Source organism: Centruroides sculpturatus, unplaced genomic scaffold, assembly GCF_000671375.1.
Source record: "Centruroides sculpturatus isolate CEXI.00-Female unplaced genomic scaffold, Cexi_2.0 scaffold46, whole genome shotgun sequence".
Lineage (NCBI taxonomy): Eukaryota > Metazoa > Arthropoda > Arachnida > Scorpiones > Buthidae > Centruroides > Centruroides sculpturatus.
Genome location: NW_019384418.1, coordinates 433,974 through 461,496, shown reverse-complemented (window position 1 = coordinate 461,496; position 27,523 = coordinate 433,974). Strand labels below are relative to the sequence as shown.

The 27,523-nt window shown below is 28.6% G+C and overlaps 1 protein-coding gene across 1 annotated transcript in view; it reads left to right on the top strand.

The window, feature by feature from the left end:
• Positions 1-27,523, top strand: part of LOC111619289 (transcription initiation factor TFIID subunit 11-like) — a 49,685-nt gene that overhangs the window by 7,284 nt on the left and 14,878 nt on the right. The window contains exon 3 of the mRNA XM_023360977.1: positions 4,533-4,629. Coding sequence (XP_023216745.1) covers positions 4,533-4,629 — 97 coding nt within the window. The remainder of the gene's footprint in view (positions 1-4,532; positions 4,630-27,523) is intronic.

The window sequence follows — 27,523 nt, the reverse complement described above, 5'->3', positions numbered from 1 at the left end:
CATCAGAATTTCAAAGTGCTGCAGAACTGTTTTTACTAATGCCTCTCTGATACTAGCAGAGCTCCTTCCTTTGCCACTATGTATTGTAGAAAAGGTTCTAAACTACTACATCAGAACTACAAATGTCAAGGCTCAACAACGGTCTCTACTCCTATCTATGGCTGTTCATATGCTACCACATTGTAATTACCCTACTATCTCTGATCATCATCCCGTAAACAAGGTTATTTGGTGTCATCTGCTTCCTCCATGGATAATCATACAGACATTAATATCTACACAGATGGGTCCAAAAGCTCCCTTCTTGTCAGCTCGAGTATCTGTATCTTCCTCCAAACTGACATATTATGCCTAAAATATGTTAGAAGATAGATACCTCCCATATACCTCCATCTATCAAGCTGAAGAAGATTCTGACTATCAAGCTGTTCAGTGGGCCACTTCACTACCAAACAAAACTCTGTCTATCAACATTTACAGTGATTCTCAGTCTGTCATAAAAGCTCTATTAAATCCCAATTGCAATAGCAATAAAATCGCATATATCCAGCACCATTTTAAAAATCTTGTAAATAGGATAACTTTTATATTTGTTCCTGGCCATATTGGCATACTAGGAAATGAAAAAGCCGACTTTGAGCCTAAGTCAGCTGCAAAGGACACTGATTTGGACTACACTCGCATCCCTCTCTCACGTAGCAGCCTTAAAAATTATATTCATGACAACGCTATGCAAAAGTGGAATCAGTAAAAGTAGTTGAGCAGTAAAACTGGTAGAATAAAAAGACTTTAATTTCCTAGTGTTGAATGTAGGTTGTCATCACTACTTAGAGATTTAGCATATGCTACTGCTCAACTATTTACTGAGCATGGTAATTTTAGAAGCTACCCAGCGATGTATAACCAGGCAGAAACTGCTCCTTGCTTTTGCTGTACAGAAAACCTAGACATCGCCACCCATATGATCTATCATTGTCCAATTTACTATCAAGATAGACTTATTCTGAAATTAGAAATTTTTACGCTTGGTTTCAGGTGGCTATGTCCACTCGATAAGTTTGTTCAGAAACCACTGTTTGATGCTTTTTACAATTATGTTCAAAAAATATGGAACAAAAGACTATTTATAATTTCTAATATCTAGTTTTACATTTTAGTTTTCACTAAAAGCCGAATACTATTTTATGTTTACTTTGTATCATGTATTTTGGTTTGTGTATTCTTAGTGTTAGCCTATACAACCCACAGGAGTGGTGCACTTATTTTAATAAAAAACCGAGAGAGAAACCACCACACGGCCTTTCTCCCATGACAAAAAATGTGTAGAGCGTGAATCTGCTAGTATTATTACTCTATCACGTCACACGAGATAATGAGCGTTCTTAATAGAAACCGCCAAATTGAAGCCAAATTCAAAACGCCACCACTCAACGAGATCAAAAAATAAAAATAAGAATATTACATAAGACGAGATCTATAACCCCCTACCCCTGAGTAAGAAATTGTAAGAAATCCTTGACCCCACCCACCCCAAAATACCTTACACAATTTATGAATGGCCCCTGAGTCATGCTGGTTTTAAATACTTATATTAAAGAACACAAAACTGCAAAATGGCTAGGATTTGAACAATCACCTTGGTATAATCATTTGAAAAAGAATGAATGCATGATTATCAGAGATAAAATTCAGATTCTCCATAATGATATAGACATTTATAAATGGAATTTAACCCCTTCTCATTCTAATTTTTTTCAGGTTGACTGACCAAAAAGTGTCAATTTTTTTTTATCATTGACATTGGTATATAATTAATTTTTATGAAAAATTGTAAAAAATTTGTTTTTACATGTGTTTTTTTTCTAAAAACAAAATAATTTTATTTGTTTGTCTGAAAAAAAACTATCAAAATCAATTTACATAGACACTTTCAGATTCCAAAATAAAACTAAATTTTCCCTCCAAAAATGACAAAGTAATTTCTGTAACATAATGCCATCTATTGGAGAAATCAACATAAAACAACAGTGAACACATCAGAGACATTAAAAGTTTCTAGAGCATTTTTTACAATGAATGTCAAATCCATGTGAGATGCAACAGTGACTGAGAAGGGCTTAAATGTTGCTTGACTTGAAATAGCTTATCTGATTTTTGTCACATATTTTATAGAACAGTATTTTTCTATCAGTTGAAAATATAGATTTTCTAAATGCACTGATATGAATTTAATTTACTAGCTTTTGTTTGTATTCGTCACTTCAACTCAGTACACTAGCTACTTAGGTTTAAACAGTTTGAAATATTCAGTTACATCTTCCTATTTACTGCAAACAGTGGATATTTCATTGCCAGAATGTAGGAACTTTCTCACATTTGCATACTATGTCATACTTTCTCAAAATTTGTATAAAATCATCATTTCTATTTCCATTAGAGTGACACAGTGCATAGCTTTAATTAGTAGTAGTTTAGGACACTAAACATTATAAACAATGTTTTAATGAATAAATTAGTGTGATCAACTCTCCCATCAGACATTTGTACATCTTTTGCAGTCACTTATCCTGTCACTTACTAAATTTCTGATTGTGTCAGCATTTTTATTTAATTTATTTACACAGTAAAGTTTCATTTTCTTACTGTTTAACAGGTATTTCTTTGTGTGTAAACAAAAAGAAAAGTATACAAATGGTTTAACTGATACAAAATTAAAGCATTTCAATATTCAACAGCAAAAATAAAAAAGAAGAAAAGATAATTAAAATACAGAAGAGTGTTGATTATCCGAAAGTCAATCATCTGAAACGTCAATCATCCTAAAGAATTCCAGTCGGCAAATTTAAATTTTCACCAGTGCTGTGACGCTGCAATCTTTGGCTATGTCTTGGGCTACTCAAATATTTTACGTTTTTGATACTAAATTAACTTCTGAAGTATAATTTTTTATTGTTTTTATATTTTTCAATATATTTATTTTGTTTGTACAAAATAAAAAAATAATTTTTAATGATACAATAGCCTTCGTTAGGCTTAACATCGACGAAAATTCAACATGAAGTGACACGCAACGGAGAAAAATGTCAAGATGGGATAAATTAATATATTTTTTCGTACATAATCAGTTATCCGAAACATCAATCTTCCGAACAACCCAGTCCCCAATTGATTCGGATAATCGATGCTCTACTGTACCATCTTTAAATTATTTTAACCCATTATTTGCTTAATTAAACAATAATTAACATAATATGAATAGCCAGTTAAGAATATTTTTGTTTATATGATGATGATAATGAAAGCAGACAATATTAGTTTAATTTATATCATAGTAATACATTATGATAGTTTTAAAATATCACAAAATAATATTATTTCAAATTAAGTGATCATATTTTTAAAAAAATAATTATTCATATATTAGAAATATAATCGATCAAAATATTTACTTCTTTCGAAGAAATCTGTAAAACTAGGACTTCTGGATTTCTTCAAAAGAACTAAACAATTTTATTGAATTTTCTTTTTTAAATATTTTAATAGTCTAATGCCACAATTTTGGCTAAATCTAAGAATCCCTGGAAGAAACACCTGTAACACTACATGTATATATACTCTTCATTTTCATTTTTCATTGTAACATAGATCTTATTTTTATTGAATAGCTGATAACATGGTCCCAATGCAATGTCACCTCCATGAAAAATTTTCTCATTATAGGTGGGCATGTCAACATTTCTTACACAACTCTTAAATTTTTTTTTTACTTTTTACTTCTTAATTATTATTATTCTTTTTAATATTTCTACTGTTTTCTCTTTTATTCCCACATTTTTGCTTGTTACAAATAATTACACTTTTTATTTAGTATACTGCCAAATATATGTTTTTTTGATATATGATTTTTATATTTTTTAATGAATGTATATTATCTATATGTTTTTTTAATTTTATACTTCTCTTCTATATATATTTTTTATGTATTATATTATTGCTTTGTATGTGTTTTCCATTGTCTTTTTGTGTTTTTTAAACTCCTTTTGGGCTTGTTATTTAAGTACTGGGATTGGAAATCAACTGCTTGATGGTATTTCTAAAATTCAATGTAAAATAAATGAATAAATATCATATTTAAATTTTAATTTAAAATGCTTATAATTATTATAACATTGGCAAAGTTTATTAACTAATTATTTTAGATAGATGATTACAATTTATTAATTTTATTTATTAAATTACAGGTTATTTTTATTAATCTGTTTCATGTACTAGAATTTACTCTTGGCATTTACAATAATATTATCTAAACTGATGTTATTTAGAAGCTAATTTAAAACTTCATATCATTAGATTCAATCAAAATAACATTTACAGAAGAACAATGATAACTTGTTAAAATCTCTATGCATGATTACTATTTGAATTATTCATGTGACTGTTTATCAACATCTTTTGATAATTTATTATTACATTATATTTTTCTTATGGTAAATTTTTATATTATAATAATTTATTATTATTTTTTATTTTAGTTAATGCAATCTATTACTGGCTGTTCAGTTTCTCAAAATGTAGTAATTGCTGTATCTGGAATTTCCAAAGTATTTGTTGGTGAAATAGTAGAAGAAGGTAGGGAAATTGATTTTTATTTAAATTAATTAATACTATTATCTAAGTATTTTATCTAATAGAAGCAAAATACTTAATTTTAAAAATTATTACACACTATAGTAAGAATTTTTAAAGCAGACAAACAATATTACCTTCGTAATACAATAGTATCTAAAATTCTGTAACTAATTATGTGGTTAACCTGAATTTTTAACAATTATATGATTATTTCTCTTTGTTTGGCCTAATCAAACACATGATGGTTATGATTGAAAAGGCTCTTTTAGTTTCTGCAAAGTGAAAAGGAAAAAATGAAATAAAAATGACTCATCAAATGAAATTTCAAAATGTATAATTATGTAAATATATTTAAATGATCTACTATTTAACAAATTCACTTTTACAATAACTTATGATGTTTCTAAGCAACAAGAATTAAATTTTTTTCATTCAAAAAAAATTAATATACGGTGATGTAAAATTTATAAATAAAATGATTTCAGCAAACTAAAATAAACAATAATGACAAAATATATAAATAATAAAAATGTGTAAAAATAAATTATTTCAGTGAATGCTGTTATTGTAAATGAATTATATTAACAATTCTAGGCTGTACTCATAAGCAAAATAGGCAACTATAAAAAATAAAACAAATACCTATACATGATATGGATGTTGGTAGAAGCTAATTTTTTCCACTCCTATATTATGTACAGGTGTTGGAAGAAAATATTAGTATTTGTCATGCATTCATAACACAAAATGTAAATTTCATAAATGATTTATACTACTATATTGCAATATTTCATAATTTTCCTTATTGATATTCTATTAGAAACAGAATTAATAAGAGGAATTGTATAAAAAAAATTATTTTTCTTTCTCATTGAGTCAAATCTATTTGTTGTGATTGTGTATATAATGAGCTTCTTTGTTAATTTATTCTAAAGTTATGTTGTTAAATATTCATTGATAAAGATTGCTATATTTACTATTTTGTTTCACTAAAAAAATTTTTATAAATTAAAGCATATAATGATTGAATTTTTGATAAATACATGAAATATTATTATTTTATTTTGTTGAAAAATTTATAAATTATTGCAAAACTGTAAATAAAATAAAAAAAATGTTTTTGGAAACATGATTTTGAGAATATGGGTTCTCAAGGCAGATTTAGAGAGACCAAGGCACATGTCTCCTGTTGTTTTATGGAGAATTTTACTCAATTACTTCAGAATTATTTTAGTTATCTAATCTTACCTAATTGAATTTGTATGTCATGTGCTGTTAGATTTATTTTTACTTTAAAGCAAAAACAAAACTGATTACTTTGATATCAAGGTGCAGCTACAGCACCATAAGCACCCAACCGGATATACTTGATGAAAAATATTTTTAATATAAATTGCTATCCACAAGATATTGATTATAATTTTTTATGCAGGTTGACTGTAGTAATATAATTATTGTTTTAATCATTGAATAATGTAGAGGTGTATCATATAAAGTTCTGTAACCTGGTTAATTATTATTTTTTTTTTATTACATATAAATTAAATAAAATTTAAGTCTTGTTTATAATAATATAAATTAAGCTTTAACAATAAATGTATTACTAAATTTATATGAAATACCATATTTACTCGCATATAAGATCAAGTTTTTATTCATTTTTCACTGCTTCGAAAACCTAGGTTGTCTTATACGTGCAAGCAAAGGATAGAAATAGTTAAATAAATAAAACTCACGCCAAAATTGTGTAGCTTCTTGATAATAAGCACTGAATTCAGCATTAACATGATTTTCTTATATCGCAAGTACTTTCGATGAGTATTATATCGTCATCCTCAGGCAAAAAATAACAAATTTGAAAAAATAGAACATGCAGAGTGTTCCAAGTAGAAAACTGAAAATTTTCTTGTCAATTTTCTGTTTTCTACTTGGAACACTCTGCACATTCTATTTTTTCAAATTTGTTATTTTTCGTCTGAGGATGACGATATAATACTTGTCGAAAGTACTTGCAATACAAGAAAATCGTGTTAACGCTGAATTCAGTGCTTATTATCAAGAAGCTAAGTGAGGATTCTTTTCATTTTTGTATAATTTTTGTAAATTATGTATTTGCATATTTTACCAGATTCTCACTTTCTGGTGTTTAAAAACAAAAGTATTTTATCTGGGTCATTTGAATCGTTCTTGTGTATTGCCAGTAGTAAAGATGAATAGCAATAGGAAAAGCAAAGCTTTTGAATTGAATTCCAAAATTACACAGGAGCCCGATATAAATTTAAATTCATTTCCATGTGAAAACAGATGATTATTCAGAAATCAGAATTTGGAGAAACTCATAAGAATAATCAATGGAGAGTGGATTCAACTGTTAAGAATTGGCAAAAAAGGTTCTTGATTATCCAGCTTTACATAAACAAATTATGTTGTTGATTTTACAAGATTTTTCCGTATTGAAGTTTAAAATGCCAGTAATTTTTTCAGGACGATGTGTGCATTTACATGCACATGATATTTTATTTGTGATTAAATGAAATAAAATTAGAATTGTGTTGATAAATCTAATTTTCTTTATTTTGATCTTTAAAGTCACACCTTATATGTGAGATTGTCTTATAAGCGAGTAAATATGGTAAATTCTATTACAGTTTACATGAAACTTGAATTAGGGTAATGGCACTAGTAGTTGACTGTTTAAAGCTGTTTTGGACTTTGATATTTTTTATTATGATGTGTAGTAACACTAAAAGCAAAATTCATATATGAAAATAAAGTTTGTTTTATACTTTCATGGAAAAAATTGTTTATTAGACCTTTGTTTACATTATGAAAAAGATTATTTACTCACACGGGCTGTTCATCCAGTAATGCACCAGTGAGTTGCACAGTTGTTTATGGTGGGTGACAACTGTGTTTTCCTTAATCAAGAATCTCACAAATATGACAGTTGTGAAAGGATAAGTGATGTCCATAATAGGCATTTTGTAGAAAATATGCACCTGAAACACGGAGCCCTTGTTATCTTCTAAAGACAACAATGCCTCATTATGTGGTCAGCTACAAGAAGGAGTGTTGTGCAATAACTTTTTCCATCACCATGAATGGAGTCTGTCATTCGTTCATGTTATTGAGAATGGAGTTTCTTTTGATGCTTCCTGTGAAGATGGCTTATCTAAACCTGCTCCGGTGAACTGAATTATTCATGGATCTTGGCTTACACAGTCAACTACTGGAAGCAGTTGGCAATAGGTGCCCCCACCCTATATTATTTATAGTTTATAGTTTATAAAACTATAATATAAGATATGGCTTTTTAATTTATTGATGAAAATACTGAATAAAAAGAAATAACTTTTTAAAAGAAAGTAAAACTTCTGAAAATAATTAAATAAGAGAACTATTTAGTTCAAGAAATAAAAACTTTAATAAATTACATGACTAAACTCAGTATACAAACATTAAATTCAATAGAATAGAATGATATACTGCACATAATAAGTAAAACCCTGCTTAATGCTGCCTCGCTTAACACTGATTCAATATAACACCATCTGTTCAAAGCCTAAAAAAAAGCTCAAAATTTTAAATTATTGCGGCATTTTATTGATTTGTATATAATATGATTATTTATGAACACAATCCAATCAGAAAAAGGTGGCAAAAAGGTGTACTTTCTTTAAATCTACAGTAGAACCCCTCTAATCCGTCACCTTTGGGACTGGGGGTATGGTCGGAACGCAAAAAAGGTCGGATTATCAGAAAAAAGTAAAATAAACAATCTTCCCCTTTGTCCAGTCTTTGTAGCACTGCTAATTTTTCATTTAATGAAAGAGTAACGTGTTTACGTTTCACTCCTGACTGTTGAAAACACACAAAACTGTACATGTACACACAATGTAAAACATNTTGTCCATTTGGTGGCAATACACTTTCAAATGATTTGTGGAATTGTCTGGTAGATGCTCAAAAAAAAAAAAAAAACCCTTAAAATCCAACTAAAGAGAGCATCTCTTTCTTTAAGAACATGTGGAACCTATATATCGAGCTTTGAAACGAAACCAAGTTGTTTCAAATGATCATAAATGGTTCAATTTGACAAATTTAATCTCTTAGTGATTTCTTGTGTTGTTATTTGGCAGTTTGCTTCAATCAGTACCTTTATTTTGTCTTCATCAGCTTCAACTGGCCTTCCAGAACGTGGTGCATCTTCAATATCGAAATTGCTAGAATGAAATTTTGTGAACCAGTTTTGGCACTGTCATTCTGTCAACACATCATCTCCATATGTCACACAATTTTTTTCTTGCTTGAACAGCATTTTTATTTTTTTGGTAATAAAAAAGTAAAATATGGCAAAAATGCTAATTTTGATTTTCCATATATGATGGGACACCAAAAAAAAAAAAAAAAACCATTGGACAGAATCAAACAAGATTTTTTACAAATACAGTAAGACCCCACTTAATGCGGGGGATGCATTCCTAGATGACAAAGTGCTAAACAAAACAGCGTTAAACAAGACCATTTCAACATAGAGTAAATAGGGATGGGGAAACACGTGACCAAAAATTTTTTAAAATTTTACTTTAATTTTAAGTTATTTTCATGTTTCATGTTCCCCTATCCCTATTTACTTTATGTTAAAATAACCTCGTTTAGCCCTTTGTCGTCTAGGAATGCATCTGCCACGTTAAGTGCCACGTTAAGTGGGGTCTTACTGTATAATCTAATTTTTCATTTTAGACACAGTCATTTCAGAGCATAAAATATATTTAATAAAGAGTAAGAGTTTGAATGAAATGTATAAAAACATTTAACAATCTTGTTATCTCTCTCTCTCTCTCTCTCTCTCTCTCTATTTGTTTTAATTATTTTCAAACTTTAAAAAAAAAAGATATTTATTTATTATGTAATTACAAGTGCATTTTAGCTAGTTTGATTTACTATGGAAATTGATAACATAATTTACTTCAAAATAAGTAAACAAACTTATGAAAATTAGTTAGTGATGATTAAAAAAAATGTAAGAATTCATTGTCAGCATTCCAAAAATAAAATTTGAGTAAGTAAACATGTTGACAACATTTTGGTTAGGTTGCCTCTTGTAAATATTACTGTGTTTTTAAGTGTTATAAATTTTTATTATAAACAAAATAATTATATACATTAAGAATATTCTTTGTGGAAAAAATATCTTCTTTTTATCATTTTAAAAAGTTTAATAAATACATCCATATAGACAATTTCTAATAGAAATTTTTAAAAATTTTGAATTATGGGTATCATTTTTCATTAACTGAAAATTATCAAATATGAATTATAATTATAAAGTGAAATATGAAATATAATTTGTGTGTAAGTATATTAATACAATTCTGTATTAATATCCTTACACAGAATTGAATTTGATCATAAAATTTTAAGGGAATCATAAAGAAAAACAAATGATTTTATACATGATATAGCCAGGTAGTGCTTCAAAAAGGCAGGAATTTCTATGTACAGTTGAATTCCATTTATGTTTCTCAATTGTTTGTTTTTTTTACAATTATAAGTATTCTTTGATTAATGCAGTTAATTAATCCTTCAATACTACAATGTATATCAAAATTGCATTAGTCAAATACAAAGGAACCTCAGTACTTGACCAAACAATCACCACCTGCTAGAACAATTTTTTCAGTTAATACGAAATATTTTTATTTTAATAAATGAAAATTGCAAATTCACTAACACCTTATTTACCAAAAAAAATATATTTATGTTAAGTAAAGACAGCTGTTAAAGCCTCATTAAGCCACAAAAAACTTCTGCTGCATATAAAAAGGGATTGCCACAATTAAATTTGCACATTAATCAAATCCCACATTAAGCAAGGGATACCTGTATATGTTAAATATTTTCTGCATAGTTCTTTCTCCATTATACAAGGCATGTTCAAAAAGTGAAGATATAATGGCTAGTATTCATTGAAAACATTTTTATTTGACCAAACATTCACTACATCTTATTTACATGCATTATTTTTATATATAATTGCTGCCACTGTTCAAACACTTGTTAGGTCTGGGTACTAGCTTCTGTATCCCAGAGTCATAGAATTCTATTGCTTGCTGGCAGAACCACATTTCAACTTCATTTTTGATCTCATTGTCATGGTTGTTGTCCTGCAAGATGTTTCTTCAGATAAAGAAATAAGTGGAAGTTCCTTGGAGCAAAGTCTGGGCTGTATGGCAGATGGTCAAAAACTTTCCACTTGAATCGTTCGATAAGTTAGCACTTAGACACACACTTCTGGAATGATTTCATACAATTCTCTTATTGTGATGCTGATTTACATGAATTTCTTCATTAGTTCTTTGAAGAAGTTCATCAGAGATCATAGACAGCCTACCACTCCTGTGTTTGTCATGAACGTTAGTCCTGCTCCAGAGAATGTATGGCACCACTTTCTTACATTTTGTCAATTTATAATGTTCTCAGAAATGGAAACAATTTGTTTATGAATATCCACTGAATGCTCACATTTTGCATTGAGAAACATACCATATTTTCATGGATTGTCTGGCATGTCAGTCTATGCAGGGGAGACCATGAAATCAGACATTTCTATATGGTAAAAACAAGCATACAAGTTTATCCTGGGAAAAAGCCATCATGCCAGTTTAAGTGAAGTTGGAATATTTATTTTAGTAAAATGAGTAAAATAAAAAAGATTTATTCAAATTTAAGTGTACAGTGTCCACTGAAACATCTATTCTGGGGCAAAAAAAAATCTTTCCAGCATTGGTTAGATAAGGTTAGGTTATGGACTGTAGCAGACAGTGGATGTTATTGGATGTATGTCACTATATCATATACCCATTCTGCTGCTGTCTGTAACCAGTACAATATGCAGAGGATTCTGCAGTGATTTGAGTTGTGCAACAAGCTGTTAAATTTACAGCATGATCATGAACCATAACTTTCAGCACATTTTATGGACTGATGAGGCACTATTTCCCCAGAATGGAGTGTATCACTATAATGTGCACCACTGGGTAGTGTGTACTACTCTATGCACATGACATACACAATACCAAGTGTGTGTTATCTAAATGTCTGGTATGGAATTTGGGAATGAGCAGCTTCTTGGTCTTGTATTTATTGACAACATTCTGAATAGTGACTGATAACTAAACATATTAAACATGACTTGACAAATTGCCATTTGCACAACTGTAGCTGTAGCTACCAAACCAGCACAATGGCATGCCATTTCCAGACATCTGTGTTAGTGACTTGTAGAGCATTTTGACAACTGCTGGATAGGACAATACAAATCTGTTCCATGGGCATCATAGTTTCCAGACATGACCTTTATGAATTTTTCCTATTGAGTGATCTAAAAGCATCAGTGTATGATGCATATCCAGTAGTGCTGTGTGATGTTAGCAAACTGGAAAGACATATGTAACAGGCCTTTGAAATGGTAAGACCAGGAATGCTATATGACATTCATAATGCCATGTTCAATTGTCTACAACTTTGTATTGCAGCTAAATGTGGTCATTTTGAATATGTTTTCTAACAAAATAAAGTTCATTTTTTTGTATCATTTTTTCAATGTTGTCTTTATCCTTTGCAGTATAAATTATTTGTTTGTTTGTTTTGCTAAATTATCTTAAATTGATTCCCTGCAGTTATTTTAGCACTGGAACAAGCACACACCAAATACATATCTTAATGCAATGATGCAAGGATCTCTCTTGTCCCTGAATGGGTATTTAATTTATGCTTGACTTTTCAAATTTTAACCAGTTTATTTTTGGTTATATTTTTTATTTATTTGAAAGCATAAGCAAATTTAAACAACCAGAAAAAGTATGAAATGTAAATATTAGAAACATTTTAAAAACTATTTTAACTTTTTTTTAATTTTTATAGATAAAAAGTTAGTTAAAATATATAATTAACATAAACATTAATAATAAAAATAAATAAATATTTATAAAATTTTATGTACAAAAAATAGTTTAATGACTACATTTATGTCTCTTTGTCATTAAATAAGTTAAGAATATAATTATAAATTATGAATAAATTAAATTATTAACAAAGGAAATGAAATGATTAGAAGAAGAAACAATTTTAAAACCATTTTTTCCATTTTTTTGTTCATCTTCTATATTATATTAAATTATCATCTATTAATAAACTATTAAAAAATTAAATATCCAAGTAGATTTACTAAAATAAATGAACTTTTTTATTTCATTATTAAATAAAATCACTCTACAATTGAAAATCATTTGTACTTTTGAAAAATTCTTACTGTTTGCATGGATTATACATGTTAAGAAATTTTTGTAAAATTTAAATGTCAAATTTGAATTTAGCAATCAATATTTCTAAAAGCACTTTCAAAATTAAATTATTTAAATGTTATCCTGAATATGTTATGTAATGAATTTATATAATCTAAAAAATGATGTTAAAATAGTTTTTTTAATTATTTTTTAGTTAATAAAAAAATTATATAATCCTTTTTATTTTGAAAAATGATTTTGCTTTCATTAATAACTTTTTCTTTGACTTTATATTGTATTTTATTTTATTGTACAAAATGTCGAAGTGTTTTAATATTTGAGTAAATAAGATGGAAATGTTCAGTTTGTATAATTAATATACATTAGGCTTGCCTAGATTGGTATACAAAAACATACAGGTTTAATACTATTCTACTATCTTATATATTAGTTTTATTTTAAATACTTACAAAAATTTATAATAATTACAATATTCTATTGAGGATTATTTGAAAAAGTATAACTTCATCTGATGATGATCATGATATTCATCATATATATATATGGTTAAAAGAAGAGAAAAATAAGAAAATTGCTCTATTTGTATCTATAATGGATTATGCAAGATTTTCATGATCTGTTATAGATTATATTCCTAGCTTTTTGAAACATCTACTTAATTAATATAAATAATTTTCACAGTAGCTTTTAAATTATAGAAATCAAAATTGTTTAATTCATATGCAATAAAAAAGATTGATAAACAATTTTTCTTAATGTGTATGGAATTTTGTATCCAAGTCTATTTTGAAAGGTCTGAATTGAATATTTTATAAATTATATTTAATTTTGATGTAGATTTTTCTAGAGAAGGAATATAAGAGATTGCATATACATTAATGTTGATTTAAAATTGTTGATTATTTATTTATTTTAATATTGCATTACAATAATGCTTTAAACTTTGAAAATTATTTTAAAGATATTCTATTATTTTATTCAAAAATTCAATCATATTCAGAATAAAATCACATAAATTACATATACCTAATTCTTTTTTCATTTTTGTTTTATATAGTATCATTTTTTTTTTTTTATTGTCTTTCTTAAATTTATTCTAACAAACATTTATTTTACTTCATTTTTCCAGCACTTTTCTACTTCTAAACTTGAGTACATATCTATTTTTCTAACTAAATACTGTATATATAAGTATTTTGACATAAATTTCATAAAAGATTTGTCATTTTGAGTTAGATTATTCAATGTTCATAACTCTAACACAAATTATGCATTCAGAAATAAACTAGTTTTGTTTTATTACAGATAAAAATTTAGTTCATAAATATTATTCAAATACTGTTATTTATTTATCAACGTTGTATATTGGCCAGAGCAATTTGCTTCTTTTGCCACTCCCTCTGGGCATCTCTGTATAAGTTAAGAAAAATAAATACATTAAAGCTTGAAAAACCTTCTGTCTTTAAGACATTTATTATTTTTTGGAAATGTCTTATTGTCTTTTCCAAAAAATAATAAGTGCAATAACAAATAATAGCAAGTGTTCTTTCTATTTTCAGTACTTTAATTACTGGAACATAGATTTGTATTAAATATTTAAGAAAGAAAACTAAAGAAAAAAATAATTAAGAATTTATTTACAACTATGCAAACTATTACAATTATTACAAAAATAAGATATAATAAGATAACTTTATTTTATTTGCATAAAATGATAAAGAAAAACACAATGAGGGGGAAAAAAACAATTTTACTTCTTAATGAAAGTAAATAATTTAATTAATTTGTTTTGTATTACAAATTAGTTAAATTTAACTAATCTGTGATAGTAAATAATGTTGCATTAAAAAACTTAACATAATTGAAACAGAATAATAATTGAAATATTGTTTTGTTCTGAATTCTGTTCATTTGTATTGTTTCAAACCTGAAGAAGTTTTTGAGTTAAAAAAAGAAAAGATGCTTGTTTTTGTATGCTTATTTTATTTGCAAATCAAGAATATTTTAGTATTAGTAAAAATTTGTGCAAAGATATTAAAGATGACTTGGAAATATCCTTTATTGGAGATCAGCAGCCTTTTATGATTGCTTTGTCAAAATAAAACAATGCAGTTGCTCAGTCTGCCAGTTTTATTTTGTAAAAACTTATGCCTGATTTTCTAAGAATCAAGAAAAAGTACTATATTCAGATATAGAATAATGTAACCTAACCTAACTTAACCTGTTTTTAAAACTGTAAAATGATATTAATAGATTCCATTATTAACATTATAATTAACACAAATAAACTTTCCTGTAGAAAAATATAATCCACAACTTTGAAAAAAAAATATGTATCACATATTTTTTTAACATTACAAACAATTCCAACATAAAACAATATTCATATTTGTTTCATCTGGTACTGTACACTTCTTTAGTCAGTAATTGCAGGGCTATATGAAGAGGGGGAAAGTGGTCTGGCCAAAAAGAGAGAGCAGTTGTCATGTTAAGGGGAAAGCAATCCCTATATCTCTATGATATTATTACCTCCATTTTCCTTTCCTTTTACCCTATCCTTCTAAGGAAAAGTCTATTGTTTGGTATGACATTGTTATGTGCTTGCATGTGATTTGAAATTAGAATTGTATTTGTAACATTAACAGCAAAAAGTAATCTAGCCAGACCTATTCCTATAGCCTTGAATTATAGTAAAAGTATGAAAGAGTAATAAATTGGTTTCAGAAGATACTATTATAATTACCTTTTTATTGTGTTCCACAAGTCAATGTTATATTTCATAAAATGTATGGGATTTTATAAAGCTCTAACTTGTCTGTGAGTGATATATATATTGAACATGTTCACTAGAAATTGAAATTTCTAGTGAACATGAACATAGCCAGCTTGATAGTGACTTGCTTCCGAGGTAAAATAATTTTTGCCATACTGCTTCCAGAACAGTTACAATACAGAATACTTTTAGCATTGGCACTCTTGTATGAACTATTTATAAACACTTTTAGAGTACATTTATGGAACTATACTGTATTTGACTTATTATTATAATTATTATATTAATTTTTTTCTTTTGAAACATTTTGATTACCCCTTTCATTTTCCCACTTGAGACAATCATTTTGTCACCTCATTCATTAAACTAGCCATGTATGAACACAATAAATAAAATTTCGAAATAGTTGTACAATGGAAAAAGTGAAAGGAATGGAGGGAATTAAGAAAATAATAATAAAATTATATAAAAGCTTGTTTTGAATCATCAGCAAATTAATATTCTGATATTTCTATATATTTGAAAATACTAATTGCAACTGTTTAATGTATTGTTTAAGCATAACATTCTAATCAGATTAAAATTCTAATCAAAGATTTATTGTTCATAAATCTTTGATTAGAATTTTACAGATGAATATGCTCATTTAGTAATTTGAAAATTTTTATAGCATTTTCTAACAAAAGCTAATAAATAAGTCTAAAACATTTTGCATTAATACAATTTAAAGATCAGTTTTCAAATGAAATTTTTATTCATTTTAATCGAAAGATAAAATAATTTTATGAATTATAATTTTTTAAGTACTGTACTTAAATATTTTGATTGAAAAGGTGTTTAAATAAATTTAAAATAACTTATTAATGTACAGTTAGCTATCAAAGAATGAAAATTGGCAAGATTTCAAATTTAGATTTTAAATGAAGGTGAATTTTAATTCCAAAAGATAATTAGATGTAATTCTCAAAGAAGTAAAATTGATTATTGGATTAGTTAATTTTCAGAATGGGGTGGAGTATCAAATTTGTTTTATCCAACATACTTATTTTTAGTGATACTTTATTTTAGTATGCAAATCAATCCTTCATCTTTATTTATGGTATGTACAGTAATTTTTTAAATATTGTATTTTATTACTAATGTTTGTTATTAACATGATTAAGATTAACATTTTAATCTTAATAACTAAATAATGTAAGACCAATAAATGAAACCTAAATAACTCTTAATTTTATTTATATGATTTAGGCTACATTAAATAATAATAATGATAAATTAACTTGTAAAATACTTTACATAAAACTTTAAAATATAACGAAGATAGAAATCTATGTCATATTATTCCTAGCACAGTTATTTAAATATTTGATATAACTTTTTAAAATTTTTAAATATCTCAATTTTATGTCAAAAAATATAACTTATTATATTATAAATATTTGAAAAATTTTCTGAATGAGTATGGAATGAAGATTATTTATTAATTAAAATACTGTAATTGGAGAAAATTCAAAGATAGAAGTTGTATAAATCATTCTTTATAAATTCTAGTTTTATGTTATTAAAATGACACAAAAATTTATGGTCAGAATACTAAAATTTTTATCATTGAGTTATGAACAATCAGGAGGAAAATTCTGACAAAATAATTAATTTATCTGAAATTTAAAAATAAAACAGCTTCAATAAGTGTTGCAATTATAAATATCTATTTTTAGTAAGAAAATATTTTATCAATTTGTTGTTGCAAGTCATTCTATTTTAAAGTTATACTATAGAATAATTATGCAAATATATAATTATAAATTAGCTTCTAAATTTTAAATTTATAGGTTTTAAACTGCTTTGAAATTATTTAAAACACATGAAAATATATGTATAAATTACAAAACATAAAAGTAAAAAAAAATTGATTTATTCTTTTATAGATGTTACAAAGTTTTATGTTATAACTGTATGCATAAATATATGGTAATATCATAAATGAAAAAAGTATTTTAAAATGCTTTAATTAATACACTATAAAATTTATCATCATTATCATTGTTGTCATACAATCAAATTGTAGACTTATAAATTCCCACTGTTATTCATCTGTCTGTCCTTCCTTTATCTCGAGAACAGTGTTAGATAGATGAAAGTCAAGACCTGGTATGGAAAACTTAGGGACAATATGCCCTGATTAACTATATATATGAACTTCTGATCCAAACTGGAAGTGATATGAATTCAATTTAAAAATTTTCTCCTGGAAGGAGTTACATACATGACTGGCATGACTTTGTTGTTATCAGGAAAAGTATAATGTACAGGGAGCAAGACACTACAAATTTGAGATGGATAATATATAAGTTATTTTAAGTTGAATAAATTAAGAATATGATTAAAAATTGCAGCCTGGCATTGTGACAATAAATAATTTCTCATTGGCAGATTGTGTTATACTTGGTTGATACTGCTGCATATGTTAGTCAAGATTAGGGCACAGCTATTAAAAAGCTGTAATATTAAGTGCTATTATGTATTTGTATTTAAGCACATGTTATATAGTAAATTCTTAATGTAGTTACTTTCTGTAATATGACATATCAGTACAGAAAGTATGTGTTACAAGTCTATGTTTTGATAATGTATGTGATATAAAGCCTATGCAAGAGACATTACAGGCACAATAGGTAACTTTTGCATTTTTCATGTACACCTTATTTCATGGATGAGTTCTGAATTTTATTAACATTTCAGTACCTGCATTTTGAATATTGTAATGGATTTATATATGTTCATGATTTATGTTATTTCTTTCTGTTTATCAATGAAAGTGATGTTTGTCTTTTATGATTGAGACTCATTCATAATATATTCTGTGTATGTTGTTTTCTAAGACTGTCTATAGCATTTATTTTTAATATAGTAGCTGGGAATGTAATAACCAGTGTTTCTATGCATGCTATTTGTATATTATATTGTCGCGGAAACAAACAGCAACCAGTCGTTAGGAACACAATGGGGTATTTATTCACTCAGAGAACATACAACTACCTCAACTTGCAGTATGAGAACAAGAACTACCCTCAACCTAAGAGCTTGTGGTCATATACTATGGAGACATGGCAGAAATATGTAAATGCTAACAAATTACCATGTGTTCTCAGAGTGGGAGAACGTACACACAAAAAAAACCCCGCATCAACGAGGTTTGAACATTTGAACCAGATACCTTCACTCGATAGGTGAAGATGCTAACCCCTGCACCATGAACAACATGGTGAGCCGCGGCAATATTTATTATTTGGTTGTCTGTTGTTATTCACAATGATAAAAAATTGAAAGTGAAGTTTTTATTTTTTAAATAGTCAAACAAATTTAATTACAGAAAAATAATTTTAATTGTTGAATTCTGATTTTGATTCAGTTTAAAGATGTTCATAGTCAAAGGGGCTCTATTTTAAGGAAGCATCTGTTTAAAATAAAATGGTTATTCAAGAATTCCTCTAATGCAAATTTGTTTAAAATTGAAAAAGGTACTCTAGATTCTAATAAACTCAAATATAAGAAAGAATTGATCATTAAAGAATTAAGAACTTTAATCATATATTCTCTTATTATTGCAAATGTGTGTTATTTTTAAAAATAAATAATTATACAGTAAGTAATAATAAAATTAATTAATGACTTACTCATTTTTGCTCATTAATATAAGACTGCAACTATAAAATCATATAGTAAAACTGAATAAAACAGAAATCTAAATTGAAAATTGCTGTTCCAAAAAATTTTTCCATGTTGAATTTTACTATAAGCCAGAAATTATCCAATTTGGAAACAACAGGTTTTTGGATATGAAGAATATAACTTGACCTGAATAAAATGGAAAATTAATATTCCACTTGAAGACAGAGCTGTACAGAACTTGTATAAGACAAGAGGTAGAGTGGGCCCCTTTAGCACCTTAATAGGCCCCTTTTACCATGTCTTTTTTGAATAAAATATGTAGAATGTTTTTTATTAGTAAAAAAACAATATATTTACTAACAAAAAATTAAACTGTTAATTTATAGGGATAGGAACCACTATAGGCCCTAAAGTTTCTTTGGGCCCAGGGAAAAATTCCCAGCTCACCTCTCAATGTCTTGCTTGTAGACAGAATCATTTCCAGGTATAAGGGTCACTACAGAGCATGAAAAGCCATTTTCCAAGAACCAAGAAGATAACTTTATATGTCATCAGTATGATACAGTCGACCCCCCTATAAGACAGTAGATACGTTCCATTCTTTAGGAATCCAATTTCTTACGAGTCCTTCCAATCACAGCCCGACACGTATCAAGTTTACGGACTACGGCTGTTTGAAAGGTTTTCTTCCATAAAATTAATCGATTCTAGACTAATCCGATTCAACATTTCCAAAATACGTATATTTTTTTTGGAAATAATCCGTATAAACTATGCTATAAACAAAAAATTGTAGGATTACTTACCGAGTGTGCACCATTCGACATCGCCATTGCTCAAGCTTGTTTTCGTCGCGGAACAACTCAGCAAACCGCGGCCGCAATTTCTGATGTTATTTTTCTGCGAAAACTTCGCTGAACTTTGGAGACATCATTAATATAAATAATTTTAATCGCCGTTGAATAAGAAATGTTTCTTTCACAAGAAATGTATAAAATTACAGTACTGTATTAGACTTACAGTACCTAATTTACATACTGTACAGACGATAGTTAGCCTAAACTCTCCGTAGCGTGGCGCCAGGCGGCGAAAAATATATATATAATTGCTGCATGAAGGTGCAAAAGGCTTCATCGGTGCCCTCCCAGGCTATGAGGATATCATCCACATATTGTAAATAGAGCAGTGGGTAAAGGGTGGTAAGAGGGAAATCAAATGTTCTATGCTCAATTTCTCTCATGACGAGCTCCGCTAGGATGGCAGATAAAGGAGAACCCATGGGGACTCCTTGTATTTGTAAATAAATCTTTTGATTGATGACGGAAATATATTCGTCAAAAGTGCTCAAATGAACGAAAAAACGATTAATAATGCTGAACACAGTGAGTTTTAACTACTAATTAATATTTCTTGGCGTGAATAGCATACTAGCCTATACCTGAAGGTTTTGGGAACAATGAGGACTTTTTACAACTGAATAATTCTCAAATATTACAGTCAAATACTATAAACTGATCTAATACTACAATCAATACAGGCTACCCAAGCAAATAGAAATAGTAAATTCAAATACAATTTAAATAGTATCTTTCTACCTTTCTATTAATAATAATAACAACCAATGAATGGTAGCAATTGTTTACTTACAAATATTTATGTTTTTAATAAGAACTAAGATTCTAAACAAAATTTTTCAGGATTTTTTGATATACAAAACATTTTTCTGGAAAATTCTGCAATACAGGACATTATGGCAATCTGCCAAAAACCGTTTGAACAACAGTACATGGTGTTAAAATACAGAATAGTCCCTTACAATGCAGGACTTCTGGACACTTTAAATAGTATGTTCTATAATTGGAATGACTTTGAATTAAACCTACTAATAAAATTATTTTTACCTGTATAAAAGTGATTTTACTATAAAAATTAATGTAAATGTGCAACATTTATCTGGTAAGTTTTTTTTTAAAATACTAAAACCTGCCAAAACAGAAAAACAATTCAGTATTATGTGATTCTGGTTTACAGGTCTTACTGTAATTTTGTGCAGATAACCTGCACCAGTACTGTATATCCTCTGCAGAAAATTGCTAGAATGGAAATAAAACCTTCACATAACCTGGAATGACTATTGCAAGCATGACACTAGTATGTGGTTTAAAATGATAGTTCTCAAAGTATGGTCCGTGGACCACTGGTGGTCTACAAGTATGCACCAGATTGTCCACAGACTAGCCTAGTCATTTTTCCCAAATAAAGTTCTGTACTATTTAGCCAAAAAAGAACATTTTTTACATCATATCTCTCTTGTATTAGGTTATACACCCATACCTCGCTATACGGCCGCTCTTTATACGGCATTTCGCTATAACGGCCCTCTTCGATTAAGGCACGTTTTCGATTTACGGCCTAAAATGTTTCGCTATAACGGCAAAAAAAAACTTTTTTTCGATGTCGATATATCTACATGTTGCCAATCTTGCGCAAGCGCAATCTCGATGCACACTCTTTTTTATTTCCTCTTGTTTACGAGCGTTATTCAGTGTGTGCTCATAAAGCGGCTGGTTTAGACTTGTCTGTGAGTGTTTTACGTACTGTACATATTTATTACTGAAGAACGAAATAGACAAGAAGGCAAGACAAACAACGGTGGACAATTTTTTTAAGCCAGGCCCATCCTTACCAGCGAAAAATGATGACGACAGTGATCTGCAGGTTACCATTTCTTCATCGTCTTCAGATTAAAGCCATTAAAAAAAATTATATATGTAAACATACACATATTTTATGTAACATAAAGTTGTTTCATTTTTGTTTATAGATTATTGTTGGTTTTTGGAGTCTGTTATTATTATATGTACAAATGTATGTACTTCTTATGTATGTATTTTTGATTTAAATGAAATAAAAAGATAAAATGCATTTTGAATGATAAATCATGTTACATATTTAATAAATTTGGAACCGATCCCATTGAATTTGTATGAATTTGTATTAGAATAATTGATTCCTTATACGGCTTTTCGCTTTGCGGCCAAGTTTCATGGAACGTATCTAGGCCGTAAAGCGAGGTATGGGTGTATTAGGTCTCTTGTATATATAAAATATTTTGCACACAACCTATTATTATGTAAGGTGATATTTATGGGATAAGAAGTAAATGGGATGTAGATGATCCACAGTTCATCTGGAACTCTGTTTAATTAAATGGTCCTGAGATTTAAACTACTGGTTCTCAAAGTTTTTAAACAGACATCAAGGGGCATGAGGAGAATTTTCATCTCCTGTTTGAGATGAATTGGAATATATTAATAAAAAAAGTATATTGTACATAACATATTTATTTTGTATCTATTCAGTTCCTCTTTAGCCTACTATATTGTGTTACTGTATATAGTTTTATCGTAAAAATTAATAAACTATGTTATGAGAAATGAATGTAATTTTTTTAAAGTTCCATCCTCTTAAAAATCCTGCACATGGGCCTGTCTCAAAATTCTAAAGCATTTTGTTTATATATATATATATTATATAGATATGTAGGGGATGGTGGGGTTGAAAGGGACAACCTCTATAACTTGCTGCTAAATTACTTGTGGAGCTTCACTATTTCACGGATAGATGACACTAATAGTCCACAGTTTTCACACGTTTGTAGGGTCCAATACATAGCACCAGTGTTTGCAATGCCCGGATGAGCAGAAAACGCATGCAAAAGTAAGTTTTTTTTCATTTCTTACATTTAGGGGTAAAATCTCAAACATGTGAGGTCAGCCGATTAGGGTGAGGTTTTTCGACAGCCAAGCGGTTCTTTTTGTCGTGTGGGCGCAGAATGACTTTCTGAGACAGGTTTACCATTTTTAACCCGTTTATTATATTACAAAAGATTCTTACAACGTTCTTCAAATTTTCAACGTAACACAGCTCGGGGAACAAATTAAAAGTTCCTTCAAGGGTCCGACTTTCTCCGTTTGGTCCTTCGATGTCGTACGTTGAGATCGACGGCCCTGGGGCGTGCAGCACAGCTTCGGCGAAAGTCTCTGGTGAAAGGAAAATCCGTGTAAATTACGACATCATGGGAGAGCGACAGTAAGTCACAGGAGTTGACGAATCGGTCGCTGTTGATAAGTAGGATCACAAAAATCCTGGAGAGGAGCACCAAGAACCAAGAACCTTTGTCCCTTGAGTTGCACGGTTTTATAGATTTCTTAACCGTCGTCGCCTCTCCATTGGTCTCTCATAGTCACCTGGTGACAATTCGAAACCTAATGAAGGGCGCGGGAGAGGTCAACGTTGCGACTGAATATGATTCCTCTCTCTCGTCGCGTTTTCCTCGAATTTATCCGTTTCCATTGTTTAACAAATTTACGAAAAAAAAACAATTGCGTTGTTCAATCGAGACACCTAATCCGTTTCCTTAGTGTCTGAAAAGGAGCTTTTTATTTTAAATCGACACCCATAATTCGGACCTCTCAGTCGACCCCTGTTCGGGTCCTCACAAACATAGTCATTGGATAATGTACTTAAATAGGGATAATTACTTTGAAACCTCTAGAATATGTTTATTTAATCAGTTTTAAATTATATTTCACTGTTAGAAAGTTAACCCTTTCTTTACCACCGGCGTAAAAATACGCCGGAGCGTACACCGTAATTTTTAATGCTAATGTTTAATTAAACATAAAAAATACTTTAAACTGAAAAAAAACGAAAAAAATGCGTTAATTTTGAAGAAAAAGCTTCAAACTTTATTTTCCTTTGTCTCGTCTTTCTGTGAAATATAACACCGATGAGTTATTGTTTACACAGCTGGGTGACCTTGAACACAGCTGGAGTCGGATTTCCCGGGGCATTCTCATAAACGTCTCGGGAGGACAAGGGTTTAAAGTAGGGTGAAGGTGAATTAATCGTATATTTTTAAATGTTTTTAAAAAATTGAAATTTTAATTGCGATTTCCGACCCCCCTAATTAATTAAATTAATATAAAATAAAATATATTAATTAAAAAAATTAAAAAACTATCGGAGGTCGTTTTTGACATCAAAAAGCAGCTTTTAATAACTTTACCGAAAAAAAATCCGTGCGCTACAACTTAGGAACCATGAAATAAATTTGATAAAAAACTCCCATTGAAAAACAATTGAGCCTTAACAAAGGCTCATTAAAATCGCGATAAAATTTTTTCGCGCGGACAAAAAATTCTGAAAAAATTTGGGGACCTAAAAAACATTTTAAAAATTCAAAAAAAAAAAAAATTTTGGGAAAGGGCCGAAAGTACCGAGTTTTATGAAACTCTATGGAACTTGCCCGAGGTTTTTCGGGATGTTGATTTTAAAGGGTTAAATTGTAGTTTTGGTTGTTTGAGGCCTGGGGGTTGAAAGGGACAGTAAAATAGGGAATAAATGGGACATGTCCCTTTCAACTCCATATTGACATTTTTTGGCATGTTCTAATGCTAAATTGTTTTAATAGAAAAAAAATGCCTAGAAAGTATAAGAAAAAGAAACAGAAAGAATATATGACGCCAGAAGTGATTCAAGGAGAAATAATTGAAGTTGTCGAAAAAGAAGCATCAATCAGGGCTACAGCCAGTATCCATGGAATTGCAAAATCGCATTTGGCTAAACTCGTTTCAAATTATAAAAAAGACAATGTAGTGTATTCACTGCATGTGGGTAACAGGAAAGTTTTTACTACAGAGCAGGAGACAGAATTAACATCATATTTAATGCAAGCATCATCAATGAGGACAAATTCTAGAAAGCAGCTGTTGCAACATATTCCAGAAGAAACTGAAAGTGAAGATGAAGGATTTCAAAGCAGCTCTTCCTCGACATCTGATGCAACATCGATTGAGGGATCTGATATCGAAAACACTGTCAAACATGTTCAGCCCAATGATTTCATTTTAGTCAGATTTGCAAAAAAACTTTTGTTGTTTACTTTGTGGGAAAAATTTTGAAGAAACTGAGTGATGAAGACTTGAAAGTCAAGTTTATGAAAAAAATATTGGAATGTTTCAAGTTTATATTTCCTGAGGAGTATGATATCAGTGATGTCACCATGGAAATATAGTTTTAAAACTACCCCATCCATCCCAAGCAAGAGGAATGGCAAGCGCAAGCAAACATTACATTTCCCATTGATTTCACCTCATATCAGCTGGGATATACTGTATTGCAAAAAACATTCTATTAACCAAAGAAAGACGGTTTAATTATGTGATAGCCTACTGATTGTGATATTCTTTAGTTATTGTTCTTTGTTTGAAAAGATTATCAATATTTTTAAAACAAAGAATATCAAATCTTTAACTGTTTAAAATAATTGTGATGTCACAAAATTAATATTATTAAAACTGTAATTTTTAAAAATTTTAGTCTCTAGCCTATCACTTTTCAGTTACAATGAAATTTGAAAACATTGAGATAACTAATTCCAAGTTTTACAGTAAAACTCGGGTAGTCCCTTTCATCCCAGACATGGGAATGAAAGGGACACCTGGAGAGGTCTTTAAAAATATGAACATGTTCAACTACCAATATAATAGGATGAATTCACAATATGGTCAGAATAAAGAAAAGGTCTAATGAATCTTTTGCACTAAAAACAAAACTGATTAGAAGTAAACTTTTTCAGTGAAAAATAAAAATATGAATTTTGTCCCTTTCATCCCCACCCTCCCCTATTTATAATCAAATGATGTAGTTGGATTAACTATTGGGTTAAAACTTTGCTGATTAATTGTACAGAAATCAATTTATTAATTTTTAATTATTAAATTTAATACAAGATGGCAGTATAACTGCCTGCTTTTAGTTCAAGTTACGTAACAGCTATATAATTAATCAACCAATTTCTAGCCACATAGTTAATCTCTATCATTTTATTATTAGTATAATTCAGGCTTTGTTTTTCTACATAATTTTTTAATATTTTGTTTTCATTAGCAGTTCTTTATAGATGTAATTATAAAATGAGTGAAATAGAAAAATAGTTTAATAGTTTCCATCTCAGTATTCCAAGTTCAAAAAATACAAAATAGCAAAACTTTATTACATTGCTTCAATTCTGATTTATTTATCAAATAACAATAATAATAATAATTTAAATGAATTTTAATTTTATTATATTTATGTAAGTGAAATTGTAAATTAATTATTTATTGTGACGTCATCACAATGCTGGGCTGCAATTTTTAATTATATGTTAAATTTAAACATTAATCAAGCCTCTGCCCCTAAACTTTCCATATCTGGGCTTGATTTTCATCTATCTAACTCCATTCTCAACATTAATGAAGGATGAACAGATGGATGATAATTGGAATTTATAGGTTTGCAATTTGAAAATTGCAATCCAATAATTAAAATATTAACAAAAACTTGGAAAAAATTAAATAGAAAATAAATTTAATTTTGATAGCATCCAGCTATAATTTGATCAACTTCTACACAGAACTTTCCAAATAGTTCTCTGAGAGTTAATGAAAATCTTCCTCTTTCTACATAAATTGGAAAGAGGAAAATTATTGGAAGCTTTTAAGATTGAAGCTTAAAATGTAATAATATCAATTAAAATTAATTAAACTGTGGATTAATGCATAGAAAATGAGCAGGAGGGAACTAAAGGTGAAGCATAGGTATATGTGTCTTTGGTAGTTTTGAGTAATACCATGATGACAGATGTATGTCTAAAACACAGAGTTTTTTGTTTTTTAAAGACTTTTGGTAATTTTATACAAAGGAAAAGCTGTTTAATGCATGAGTTTCAATCCATTTGGGACAGAACAGACATATCCTGCCCAATATTTTTGTTCCATCAAACTGACCCTATTTCATTTTTATTTTGTACTATACTATAAAAATTAAAAGAAGAAATGAGTACTGTACATTACACATTTTAATATGTATATCCATTCAAAACCCAACAATGAGAAATTTTTAATATCCATTGCTATTGGCTCCATTATTTATACAGATCAACCCCAATGGTTTCATGAGTTTATAATTTTTGAGCTAAAATTATCATATAAACCGTATCATTACAAAACCCATATATGCTTTCAAATCAACATTATATCAGAAATAATTATTTTAAAAAATTACCATAATTTCTTATGGTAATGATATTTAT